This window comes from Pteropus alecto, unplaced genomic scaffold (assembly GCF_000325575.1).
Source record: "Pteropus alecto unplaced genomic scaffold, ASM32557v1 scaffold176, whole genome shotgun sequence".
Classification (NCBI taxonomy): Eukaryota; Metazoa; Chordata; class Mammalia; order Chiroptera; family Pteropodidae; genus Pteropus; species Pteropus alecto.
In genome coordinates this window covers 1,037,138-1,050,512 of record NW_006438644.1, presented here as the reverse complement: position 1 = coordinate 1,050,512, position 13,375 = coordinate 1,037,138, and the positions used below count along the sequence as shown (strand labels likewise).

Sequence of the window (13,375 nt, the reverse complement as noted above, 5' to 3'; positions counted from 1 at the left end):
TCTACCTTCAAAGAATATCGCAGAAGGTTTAATGTAAATTAATTATTTCTTTTGCACATGCAGAATTTCTTCCAGTATAGTCCTAATACAGCCCAACTGTTTCTAGTGGGTACGAGTTCTCCATGCTTGTACAGAATAAAATAAAAACAGCGGGAAGTCCCATAAAGGTACAAATGTTGGCTCCTTACTACAGAACTATAAGAATGTTTTCTTGAGATGGTTAAATATGTGAAATATTTTATTTACAGAGGGAAATTTTACCTTAGGGCAAAGAGTTCACCCATTTTCTGCATCACTTCTTCATGAGACAGTTTCACTTTCTTCCCAGCTTTTAAAGCCTATTTTGGAGGAGAAATAATACAGATAGATACACACATATCCAATAAGTAACAGGACCATAAAGCATGTTCTGAAGCAGCACAATTTTAATCCAATGGAAATGATACTTCTTGGAAGATATCTCCTAGTCATCTTACTCTTAGATAATAAATTAAAAATAAATAAACACAATCTTATTAGGTAGAAATTTTATATTCTATTTCCATTTTCCTTATCACCAGCATTTTCTATGATGTACGTTCCTAATCTCTTATTAAAAATTCAGGTCTTCTTTCTCTGAGATAATTAGATTATTCTTTCCCAGTTAAAAAATTATAGTAATCATGATTTTTAATGCATTTTGGAAATTTTGATATAACCTCATTTTTTTCATGCCACAATTTTTTCATAATTTAGCAAAATACTTTAATCAAGAAAAGTATAATTTCCTTCCTTAGAGAAGAAACACTTTACTTTTTGTCTTTAATTCAGTTACATTAAAAATATTGCATCATCGGAGAAGAGTAATTTGAATTTTAAGTTTTAAAAAGTAAAAAATAAGTTTCTGATTTATATGTAATGAGGGATTCCTTTTTTTGTTTAAATTCAGTAGATTTCTTAGTGTTTATTACTTTATTGTACTCCTAAACATAGTGGGAAATCTGTTTGTTTCCCAAATAGAAATCAATCCTTGAAAACAAGCAAAACTGGTATAATTACCTCTGGAATTGACTGAATCGATTCAACAAATTTATCCAATGATGCTTCCCAAATAGCCAGTTTCACTGGGGAAAAAAATCACAATGGAACATTTCTTTATCATCATATTCATGTTTATATAAAACACATTAGTGCACAGTACCCTCACTGCCATTCCAACAATACCTTCAGCAGCAAATGTACTAAAAACCTGAAAATAAAGTTCATTACAAAGGACAGCACTAAAGTGGATAAAGATAGAAGAAATGAAGTAGATTTCCCAGCCCTGCTGGCAGGCTGACACTATACTTGGAGTTCCTGGTTTTCTAATATTGTGTCTCAGAAACCCAGAGAGTGTAAGAACACCCTGGAACGAAGGCTGGCTCACTCTGCTTTCCCTCACACTCCTCGGGACGGAGTACAGCGCAGAAGTCCTTGAGCCTCCCAGAGTGTGGGAGGGAAAGGCCACGGCAGCAGGAGCCGTGTAGACTGACAGCAAAAAAATTCTTAGAGAACATCTACAGTTTTATTCAGGTGCACAGACCTTTTAGAAAAACTTAGAGCCACTGTGACTCTCATTTCTGTGAAAAACCAGAGTGTATTTTTCTACACTGAGGCCTGTGCCAATGACATAGGCTGAGCTTTCTTTGGGTTAGAGACAACTTAAGAATCACCACATAAAGAGAAGGAAAGAAAAATAAAGGTAATAATGATATAAAAATATTTTTGAAGAGGGTAACCTTTGTCAACACAATAAGGAATGAGTAGCTTCAGCAGATACTATATTTTATACTCTATATTTTTTTTCTCTTGGAGAAAAAGGAAAAGGAATGTTAAAACTCTGCTGAATATTCTGTGAACACATGCCAAAATCTTTACCAAATACTTAAATTTACCTTGATGAAATGAAAACTATGTAATACTTTATCTGATAAGTAATATTAACTTACCTGAAAGGCAAAGAGCATTTGAGAAAGCAAATTTCTCTAGAATGGCGTCATCTAAATCTAGCTCTGAATTTAACCTGATTTCCCCTCTGTGAAGTTTTGACGGCCCCCTGTAAAAAGGGAAAAAAAGGGATCTTCTAAATCATGAAAAGCACTTTTTTCTTTGGAAAGAAGTCATAATCTCTCTAGGTCATTTTGGAAATTTGTATCAAGAGTATTACAAATGTTTTAAACCTTTTGATACAAGTAATTCCACTTTTAGAAATCTATCCTAAAGAAATAAAATATGCAAAGATTTATGTACAAAAAACTTTATGGTCAAATGCTTAATAGTAAAAAATTAGGAAAGAGACTAAATGTTCAATAGGAGAATGGTTCTATATAAGTATAGTAATTCCACACAACAAAAAATAAAAAGTATGTTTTGGAAAGATATTTAATGGAAAGGGAAAAAAATCACCAGAAATTGCTAAGTGAAAAAATATTTAACATAAATTATATACACAGTGTAATCTAAAATCACAGGGACATGGTGGGGGTGGGAAGGGAGATGAGAAGCTGTGAAAAACTATGGTATACATCTAGAAAACTCTGGAAGAGACTGGGAAGATGGGGAAAAGGAAGGAATTTGGGAGTATAAACATCACAAGGAAACAGGAAAAATACAGGGTAAATCTTCCCAAAAGACATGAAACAAGAAGATATGGACACAGCTGGAGGACAAGGAGGCCTAACGGGAGGGTGGAGAGGCAGGGTCTGCCCGGACCACCTCAGGTGGAGGGAAAAAAGAAAAGTCAGAAAAAAGAGAGCAGCGTCGACAAGATGCTTTATAAATAAGCTTGGCTCACGCATAGAATTGAGTACAGCAGCACACACCTGGAATCTTAGGCAGGACTCACAAAACCACCACGTTGGTGGTTGCTAAGAAAGTCTGTCTGAAGATAAACCAAATCACTGAGTCTGGGTCCAGAGAGTAAGGACTGTACACCTCAGACTGACAGGCAGGGAGTACGCGGCGGGTGTGTCTATGTCCGTGGGTGCGGGGAGCACCTAGTAACAGTGTGATGTGGAGGTAGAACACAAAAGGGGAATTCACAGGAACTGTAACCACAAGGCCAAGTGCTCAATAATTAAGAAGATTCTATTAGCTCCTCATTTGCTGCATCTCTCAGGTTCACACCCCCACTGTCCACTGCACCCACTATGGTGGGCCTAGGACCTCACTGACTACTCAGGTGCCCTGGGCAACACAATATCTCTATCTCCTCTGAAAGCCAGTTAACTACAGTTGGAGAGTTTCTGCCAGGATTCAGTGAAATGATGTACGAGAAGCACTTGGAACGGAGCCTGGCACAGAGTGAGTAGGGACTCTCTGTTGGCTATTATTACTTATCTCTTATCCCATCTGGTCTTTCTATGGCTTGTGTCTCTTCCAAATGTCCCCAAGCTCCACTTTCATCACTTCCCTTCTTAATTCAAACACTTTTTCCTGTTCCACTAGACAAGTAACTCCATAAGGAAAAAGATCTTTCGATCTGTTCTTGCTACCTTCTCTTTCTGCCCTGACATCTCTCTTCATTTTTAATCCCATTGCTGAGTCAGGAATCAGCTAGCAGGTTGTCCACCCATATATCTTACCTGAGAATAGTCTGTCAGGAACCCATTTCTACAGGCGGTTCTCTTAGATCACCCCCTTACTGTACCCCAAATTGATAGGGAAGAAGTGGATTTACTCAAGAGAAAACTTTACTAGAACAATTTGATAGGTTCATTCTGATGAAGGCATACTATTTTACTTGATTTAGGCTGCCCAGGAAACTTACCATTTTGGGGTTATACTATCTACTTGTTTTAATTTATGGGTAGCCTGAGAAGGTTAAAAAATAATGTCTATCCACTAATATTTATCATATTGTTTAGGCTTTACTTTTGTATCAATAACTTTTTTTCTTAAAATTAGTCTCCAAATTCATAAGTCATTTATCCCCTCTACTGCTTTACTTTGCTATTCCAAGGGCCCTTTCCAAAAATTTGATAAATGTTGCTTACTCTGTTTTTATGTAGTTAAGCTCTTCATTTTCCCAGTGTACCAATGCAATCTCATAGGGCTGAATTTCATGTTTTTCTAGAACTTGCATCACTTGCTTCATCTAAAAGAAATATTATACTAAAATTATACTTGACTCCTTCAGTACAGAAGTATGTTACAGTGTTAATGCTTGTAACATTTTCATTACATTTGGTGACATGTTTTTCTGTTTAGTTTTTAAGGAAAAAGCAAACTCATCGTGATAGTAAACTCATTAGAAGATATATTCATTTGTCTTTACATTTGGAAAACACAGGTGAACTTTAAGAAAAAAATATTATTATCCTACAGCTCAAAGAAAACCACTGGTAGAGTTATGGTTTGGATTCTTTAAATCTTTTAAAAAATGTATAAGTATTCAAAAAATTTAAACAACACAGAGGTATAAAAAGTGACAATCTCCCTCTGCTTCCCTGAACTCCTAATCCCCAAAGCTAACGATTAAACCTGGTGCACAGCCTCCCAGGCTTTTTTCCCATAATAAATGTGTACGCGTGTACATTTATTTTGCTTATTATATGAAACGGGATCATACTGTGCATGTGAACATTTTCAAGGCTACTCTCCTTAATGCAGGAGCTGCAATTTATTTATCATCCTAAATGTCCATCCATGGGGGAGGATTTCTATACTCTACCATCACAAGGTCGCAATGCGTCTATCTTCCTGGCCTTGCGGGGATATTTCTTTAGGAACTGCTAGATCAAAAGACATGCACACTTATAATTTTGATAAATATTGCTAAACTGCTGTCCCAGTTTTCCCAATTTTAAAATCCAAACATTTATAAGAATATTCTTTAAAAATTATTTTTTAAAAAAGGTATTATCAGCTTTTTACACATTTGCCACTTAAAATAGCCAATTTGTATTACATTTTTCTTATATTTGTTGGTCATTTATATTTCCTTTTTTTTTTTGTTTCAGGAAACCCCTCCTCCTGTGTGTGTTTCCTCTTAGTAAAAGATGGTTTATTTTTTTAACCAGCTTTGATATTATTATATTAGTTATATTTTGTAACCTGCTCTTTTAATTTAACCATATCATATACACAGGCAATTTTCTAGGAATAGATATTTTTCCACATGATTTTTGAGAGCTGTAGTATTCTATCCTATGGATATATTTAACAGACTTCCTACTATTATTTATTTTGATTACTTCTCATTTTAGCTATTGTAAATAATGCACTGATGAATCTGTACAGCAATCATCATATATAACTAATTATTTTCTTTGGATAACATTCTAGATATAAAAATGCTGAGTTAAATATAAAGCTTTGATGTGTATTATCAAAGTGCTTCTAAAAAGGCTATATTAAACACATCCTGATTGGGATACTGAAAAGTGATTTCTTGTGATAAAGTCTAGAAAATTGATCTAAAAATAGGGCAGGGTAGCCAGCTTCCCGTGAACTGTGTGTACATTATTCAGTTTGTAGATTACCGCGTACGGAGTATACTTCCTTCTCTCTGCAGGGCAGCTAGGATTGTCCTGATTTTCCACAAATCAGTGTATGCCCAGAGAATGGAAAATGTAGGAAACTATAAGCCAGAATATATTTTGGAAGATAAAACTGCTAGGATAAATATCACATAATACAAAGCAAGTAAGTTGTGGATTATCTGTTAACTTATTTCCCAATGGCTCAGACTACTGAGTGCTAATTAACAATTTATTTGGAGAAAACTGAGCTTTTATACTTTCATACTTTATTTATACTTACAGTTTTGTCTCTCACATTCCAGAACACAGCTGCTCCTTCCCTGATTTAAAAGAATAAAAGAATCAACTACAGGTAGAAAACATTCTTTCGGGCCATACATAAAACTTAGGTAATGTCTAGAATGTGTCCAGAATGTAATTTAAAAATATTTGATTTATTATTGATTTGACATTATGGTTCCTACATGGATTTGCTAAAATAAGAGCTACTTTTTGAACTCTTGATAAAACCTGACCTCTCAAAAATTCATGATTTCTCTCAGGGTTTGCAGAATAAATAACTTCTTATAATACTATATAACTTCATGTATCTAAACTGTTTCAGGACATGGTTCCATAGTGTAGTGGTTAGCACATCTGCTTTACACGCAGAAGGTCCTGGGTTCGTGCCCCAGTGGAGCCACGGCCCATGGTCTACGGCCATGCCACCCTGAACGAGCCCAATGTCTGATCTCGGAAGTTAAGCAGGGTCGGCCTGGTTTATCTGTTAACTTATTTCCCAATGGCTCAGTACTTGGATGGGACACCACCTAGGAAGACCAGGTGCTGCAGGCATAAATAATAATAAATTAAAAAAGAATTTTGTAATAAATAAACTGGTTCAATTCTGATGTATAGAAATCAGAATAAGGAAATTTCTGAGATCTGTCTTAGCTCTCACTAGGCAGATTCTGCTATAGGAAAAGGTTAAAAGTCATGCTTTTAATAGCTGTAAAATAAAGAGACTGAGACGAATCAAAGCCTCAGGTGGCTAAAGGCACCTGTGGAATAGCGCCACTCACACTTATAGGCTCTAGCACAGCTCCAATGAAACCACAGGGCCCTCTGAATCCAGCCCAGCTTTGGTAGAGTTTAAGGCCTAAAAACTACAAATGAACTTGTTCTGATTTCTGAAATTTGACCTGTGGAGCTCTTTTAGGTGGTAAATGAAAACAGGAGTATGACTCTGGGTTACTGGAGGAGGGAAAGGTGGCAATGAAAGAAAGGTAGAAATACGCTGAGCCCACATCAGTCTTCAGACATTTTTTAAGCGATGTGCTTAGGATATGTGTGGGTCTGTGCTTAGCATCAGAGATACAAAGATGAGTGTGATCTAGTTCCTATCTTCAAGGAGCTCCAGATCTAGAAAAGACTAATACCCAGGCCACCAATTACTACAGAGTGTGATCAGCACTGTAACAGAATTATGCGGAATACACCTGGCTGTACTTCGGAGGGACACAGCTCCTAAAGCACCAACAGAGCACGCCTGGGCTCAGGGAGAAGGCACGAGGGACAGGAAAACGTCTCGGAATAAACAGCCGGTGGTCTGAATGGCTGTGGTGGGCAATGAGGTTAGAGGCAAGGAGGAGCCAACCCCTCAGGGAACTGTGCTGTGATAAGGGGTTTGCTCAAATTCCATAAAATTTTAAGCAGGAGAGTGTAATGAGCAGAAATACCTACTGAAAAATTATCCTGCCAGTAACAGACAAACAGACAATGGGCAGGGAGACCAGGTAGTGAATTATTGCAATAGACCAGCACAGGGTCTCAGGATATGGACTTGAGTGGTGTTTAAAGCCACAGTCAGAGTATCAGTTCAGAGAATCACATCCTGGCAGGCGAGTGGTCTGGGGAACTGGGCACCCTCCATCCAGAGCTGGGCTGTGCAGTGTGGCACTCAGAAGCCACGTGCGGCTACCAGGCACTTGAAATACGCCTGGTGCAAACTGAGAGGCTGTACATGTAAAACACACACCCACTTTCAGAGACTTAGCATGAAAATAAGAATGTAAAATCTCAGTAATTTTTGACTGATTACATGTTGAAATGATACTGTTTTAGATATGCTGGGTTAAATAAAACACACTCTTAAGTTTAATTTCAGGCAATATGATATTGTTATTGTTCAAAAGTGAATTCCTTTTTTTTTTTTTTTTAACTTTAAAAAATGTGGCTGTTAGAAAACACACGAGGCTTGCACTTGTGGCTTGCGTGGTATTTCTGATGGATGGCACTGATCTAGGGGGACCTCAGAAATCCACATCCCTCACCTGAGGCAAAGGAGATGCTACTCTACTTGGACTAAATGTTGAACTCTTATTTCCAAAGTAACATCAAAAGAAAGGTGAGCAGTCGACAGGAACAATGACAGGGCTTGCAGTTATCATCGACCACAAGGATGAAGACCGCGAAAACTTTATCGAAGTCTAGATTCTTACGGATATTCATTTGTTTCTGTTCTGCCACTTATTAGTCCCATGATTGTGGGTAATTCACTTAATCCCTCAGACTCTCAGTTTCCTCAGCTGACAAAATGGTAATAACATCTTTCTCAAGTGTTGTGAGGATAACATGAAATTATTCTAAGTTGTTTCTATTATCATGACCCTTCCCCTCAGCTACTCTGGAATAACTGATATTAAAAGAACCTTTAAAGAAAGAAACAGTGTGTATAAGTGAGGGTCCCTAGTCTGAAGTCTCTGGACAGGTAAACTGGCTAAAATTTCAGCTCAAGAGCTCCAGAGGAGGAGAAAGAAAAGGAAGAAAAGACAGCAGGGCGGGCAGCATGAACGTGAGAAGGGGCACGAAGGTGAGTGGGGAACAGGATACTCTACACATACTTAGTATATGCCAATCCCGGTTTACAAATAGAGACTGGTTTTAAAAATTCTTTATTTTATAAGAAGATTTACTAGAAGAGTCCTAAAACTGAAAAACCCTCCTAGATAAATTAAGAATCAAAAGATGAATTTAAATCACAAATAAATTTTGAACACATTTACTCCTGAGAGGAGGTACACTCACACCTTAAAGGCCACATCACCTGACCATGAGCCCACCTCCCAGTGCGGTTTCTCTCTTGTCTTACCTGAAGAAGAAGATTATTCCAGGATCACCTTCTTTTGCAGAATTTTCCACACCCATCACCAAAATGTTTGCTGCATCTATGATTTAAAATGAAATACTGAAAAGCTATGTCACAAGGTGACAGAAGGTTAAGAGTCACCTATAAACTTTTAATCAACAATTTATGATCATTTCTTCATATACCATTAAACACTCCATAACACACTGTCCATCTTTCTACTAAGGTTTCTGAAAGTATTTAATATATGCCGATGAAAAGACAATACAAAAAGCATCTTCACAAAACATTCAACAACCTATGTTACTATTGTTATTGCTATTTAAAACTTCATTCACACCCATTTTGAATCAGTAAGTACTAGTTCAGTTAATAATTATTAAAGTGTTAGTTTAAAAAAAACTAAGGCTCAAGAAGTAAACTTCTTTCTACAAAATTAATTTAAAATAAAATTTGAAGAACCATTAATATATTCTTATCTTTTAAATACCATTTTATTCACAATATAATTTTACATAATAATATAATTCTCAAACTACTAATTCTGCTGAATTTTAAATTATATTACATAAACTTTGGGTAACAGAAAATATACAGAAACAAAGATACTGATCGTTTTAAAACATCTGATTTTAAAGTTAATTATGAGAACCACCATAACCATCTGTAACAAATGTTAACCTTTTAAATATTATCAAATATATATTAATATACAAATACTCATCAATAAGAAGTTGCTTTACATATTAGTGTAGTAATATTTAAAAGTATATAATCTGTTATAAATAATGTTAATATAAATTAACATACTAATATTAATACATGAAGTTATATATAATTTCTTAATCTAAAATTAGAATCACAGTTTCGGAATTCCTGGCACAGGCTGGGGGAGGAGGGGTTCAGATAGAGACCAAATCCTAAACTACCTTTTTTGAGTGAACTAACTTCCCTAAGTACTACATCCTACAAGGGCAAAGTTCACCTATGTTTCCAAGAGCAAAATAAAGCAAATGGACCGGTGACAATGGTCCAAGAAGCCCCTGGGTATACAGTGTACAGCCACCCTCCCCAACAGCCAAGGACAGCCAAGGACAGCCAAGGACACCCCGGGGCCATTTTTCATCTTAGGGGCCCTAGACAGAGCTCTGTTTTTCTAAGTCAATTATGTTTGTTTCTGCCATTAAATAGCACAAATAGTCTGTTCAGATCATCAAGGCTGAAAAAAACATAATGACATGTCTACTATTTCTTATGGAGTCAGTGACTCTTAAGAATTTTCTCTGAGGCAGGGAGGTTTTTAACTTGTTATTTTGGCTACTTTGAGGTAAATTCATGAATTGCCATCAAAATATTCCAAGTTACTTATTTTTTAAATATAAAGCAAGTTATTTTCTCAAGAATCCTTCCTGATACTATTCTAATATCCTCAATTAAGTTTATTTTAATCCTCTTTTTAATATTGAGTTTATCATTTAATTAATTTTGTTAATTTTAGAGTATTGGATTGTACTGGTAAATTTTTTTTAAAGGCTCTCCCCAACATTTCTATCAGTTTCCCGGTCCTTTGGTAATACTTTTCAACCTGACAGAAATGAAGTGTCATGGCCTTTGATCATCCCAGGTCCGAGTGATGCTATAAAGCGTAACAGATCTTACTGATTTGAATCTGAGAACTAAGTTCTCTGTAAATACATTTCAGTTTCTTATCTTTGTATGCCATCTAGATGAAGAGATTCAACACCACTGCTATGATGCAATCTTTTAAATGGAAAATGAAACTTAAGCAAATGCATATTTAAGGCAGTATCACAAGAAAATTATTTTCTAATACATTTTAACATACTTGGCCCCGGGTTCAAGATGTACCTCTAGGTAAGCTTGTTACTTCAACATATCCGTGACAGGCCAGATCTTGAGAAAGATTTCCAAGAAGATATTCATCTGCAGTTGCAAATGCTGTGCAGTGCATCAGCTCCTGTTTCAGCGGGAACAGCAGGACATGGGTTACCAAGAGGCTAAAGTGTCTGCAATGGCTGCTGTCACCTTGCAGGACTCCATTTTGCAAAGCTAGCACTCGAGAGTTTTCTTCAAACATCTCAAAGGCTCATGCAAAGGGGATGTTAAGGATGAGGGGAAAGAAGCAACGGGGAGACAGAGTTCGGCTCAATCTATGAAAGAACTTGCTCCCGCTAGCCAGAAGGACAGAATGGCTATCCTGAAAGGGGGAACCGCTCCCCAACTGGCAGTGTTTCAAGCACAGACCGAGCAAAATATATAGGGAATCAAGGCATCATGTGGGCACCTGGATGAAATGCTATTTAAAAAGTCTCTCCAACTTTGAGTTCACACGATTCCTTTTCAGAGAGACATTTTTGTTTGAGATCACTTAATAACTTGTCACTGGCCTGGTACAGGCAGAGATCACTGTAAATCTACAAAGGAATTACTTATACTCTGGTTAATATTAAACAAAAAGTTTTGTAAATCTGAGAGTGCATCCAGGTCCGGGTAGTGCTTCGGTTCCTGCACTGAGTCTCGTCTGTGTATACACATAAACATACGTGGTTTATCTACAGTACACATGTGGAAAGGAATATGGCACAGTGCAGTGTTTTTGTCAAGCTGTAAGCCAGAACCCATTAGTAAGTCCTGATATCAATTTAGTTGGCCCGAACCAGCTTAAAAAAAAAAAGCCCACTAAATAGAAATAGAAAACATTAGAGTACATTATTTAAGTAAGGATAAATTTTTATGTTTTCTGAAACTTAAATATATCTAAGTATGTATACAGAGTCACTATGTGTGTATAATATAAACTATATTTCTCACTTTGGGTTGTGGTCAATAAAGTTCAAAAGCTATTGGCACAGGTGCTAAAGAGTTCAGGCACAGAATTTGATTAATTTTAAAGATCAGAATAACAATCATGCCTATTTTATAGAATTGTTGAAAAGTTTAAACAAGTTGATCAATGGCAACTGCTCAGAACCATGGCTGGTGTTTGCAGATTACAGTTATTGTTGCACATACAGCTATGTTTAAGGCATCAAAATTTATGGGAAGTTAAAAAGCTAATCAAGTAACTTACACCTGAATTTTCATATGTTCATAATTTTCTGTTTTTAATGACTACTGATCAGAACAAGTGACTATTATCTTTTGATACATATTATGGTGCCTTGACCTATCATTGGTCAAAAGAGGTTTATGAGTCATTTATATGTGAGCTGGGATTTACTTATCTCAGCTCCTAAATTCTTCCCCTTTCTGTCGCCCTACTCTTAGTGTGAAATTCAAGAAAAGTAGTATATTAATTTCTTCCTTCCTCCCTTTGTAACCTAACTCTTGGCCCTTTCTCAGGAAATGGCCTAACCCTGCTTTGCCTGATCCTCGATCTGTTACACAGCTCTAATGTGTGGTTTGAAAAGGAGCAGAGGAATTAAGAGGACCCCAGGATACTCACAAATGGAAAAACCTAAAGGCAATAAACATCTACTCAGAAATAAAATGATTTTAATTCAAATGGAAAAAATTAAAAGCTAGACAGAGCTGAAATTGTTGAATGTGAGGATGAATGAATGTTAACAGCCTCCTTTTCCAGTTATGTGATGCGCTGACTCCCACAGGCACATGAAGGTATGAGCATAAGCATATGGAGCCATATGGCCAAAGTATAGTTACTGGAGTAGAAGAATGAGTTATGTGCTTAAAAATTAGAACTGCTAGCGCTGTCTGTTCTTTTAAGGCTCTATGGAGTTAAAAAGAGCTGACAGGGTATGAGATTATGTTGGATGGAAGAAAGGAATCCTGTTAAGATGCATCAGGGAAGGCCAAAGTAGGCAGACCCTACTCTGAGAGAGCAGACAGATTTACTGAAGCTTGTTAAGCAAAATCACAGTATATTAGATTGGACATCAGAATTCCTTCTGTGACTGCTACAGCCGACCTGCTTCATTTGGGCCGGAGTGGGAAGAACAGCAGGCATAAAGAAGATAGCAAATAAGAAAGTCAAGGCTAGTTCGGTGGAAATGGCAGAACCTGACCATCTCTAGAATCAGAACTGTAAAAGTGGCTGCCCAGAGAGTTAGCCAACTCGAATCGACTCACACAGTGCTTTTAAGATCTGAATTAACATTCAACAATAAACTGCGATTCCACACAAAACCCAGATTTCCACCACCTTGAGATCAAGGGGAAGATCTGCCAATACTCGACTAGGGTTGAAGGGGCCAGAGTCCCTCTTGCTCTCTACTGTCTCACGCCTGCTCCGCCACCATTTATGAAACTAACCAGGTGCATCCGTGCTAAAAATTTATACTATTTTGCACTCTCAAAAATGAGGCAAGGCAAAGCATTTAATCACTATTTGCATGAGAAAATTTATGCGCTCCAAATAGTCAGATTATAAATAAATCGTAAAACACAATCTGGTCTTACTTAGCCATGCCAGGATCTTCTTTGCAGATTTTCTGAAGAATGTCATATTTCCTTCTCTCCTCATGTCCTATTTAGTTTGGCTCGAAGTTCTAGCCAATGTCACATAGCTTACATGGCTTGTCACACTACTTTCTGTATCCTCCTTAAACACCCTGGATCTGAGTCTCTGTTTAAGTTATGGCTTCTTCTATTAATAAATGATTCACAAAGTTTTTCAGTTTGACTTGGTGGGCATATCTTTTTTTTTTTTGGTTTTATTTTGTGTCTAAATTTCAAGACTGTATTTAAATCCATTTGGTAAAGGGAA

General features: G+C 36.8%; 1 protein-coding gene across 3 annotated transcripts in view; it reads right to left on the bottom strand.

The window, feature by feature from the left end:
- The window catches only part of RMND1 (required for meiotic nuclear division 1 homolog), a 38,095-nt gene that overhangs the window by 15,346 nt on the left and 9,374 nt on the right, over window positions 1-13,375 (bottom strand). For all 3 annotated transcript variants that reach the window (XR_001517225.2, XM_006915766.3, XM_025049473.1), the window contains exons 3-9: window positions 10,498-10,606; window positions 8,632-8,707; window positions 5,782-5,821; window positions 4,014-4,114; window positions 1,968-2,074; window positions 1,039-1,103; window positions 262-338 (exon numbers count right to left, since the gene is read on the bottom strand). Coding sequence is in view for 2 of the 3 variants with exons in the window: in XM_006915766.3 (XP_006915828.1) it covers window positions 262-338; window positions 1,039-1,103; window positions 1,968-2,074; window positions 4,014-4,114; window positions 5,782-5,821; window positions 8,632-8,707; window positions 10,498-10,606 (575 nt within the window). In the remaining variant the exon portion in view is untranslated. The remainder of the gene's footprint in view (window positions 1-261; window positions 339-1,038; window positions 1,104-1,967; window positions 2,075-4,013; window positions 4,115-5,781; window positions 5,822-8,631; window positions 8,708-10,497; window positions 10,607-13,375) is intronic.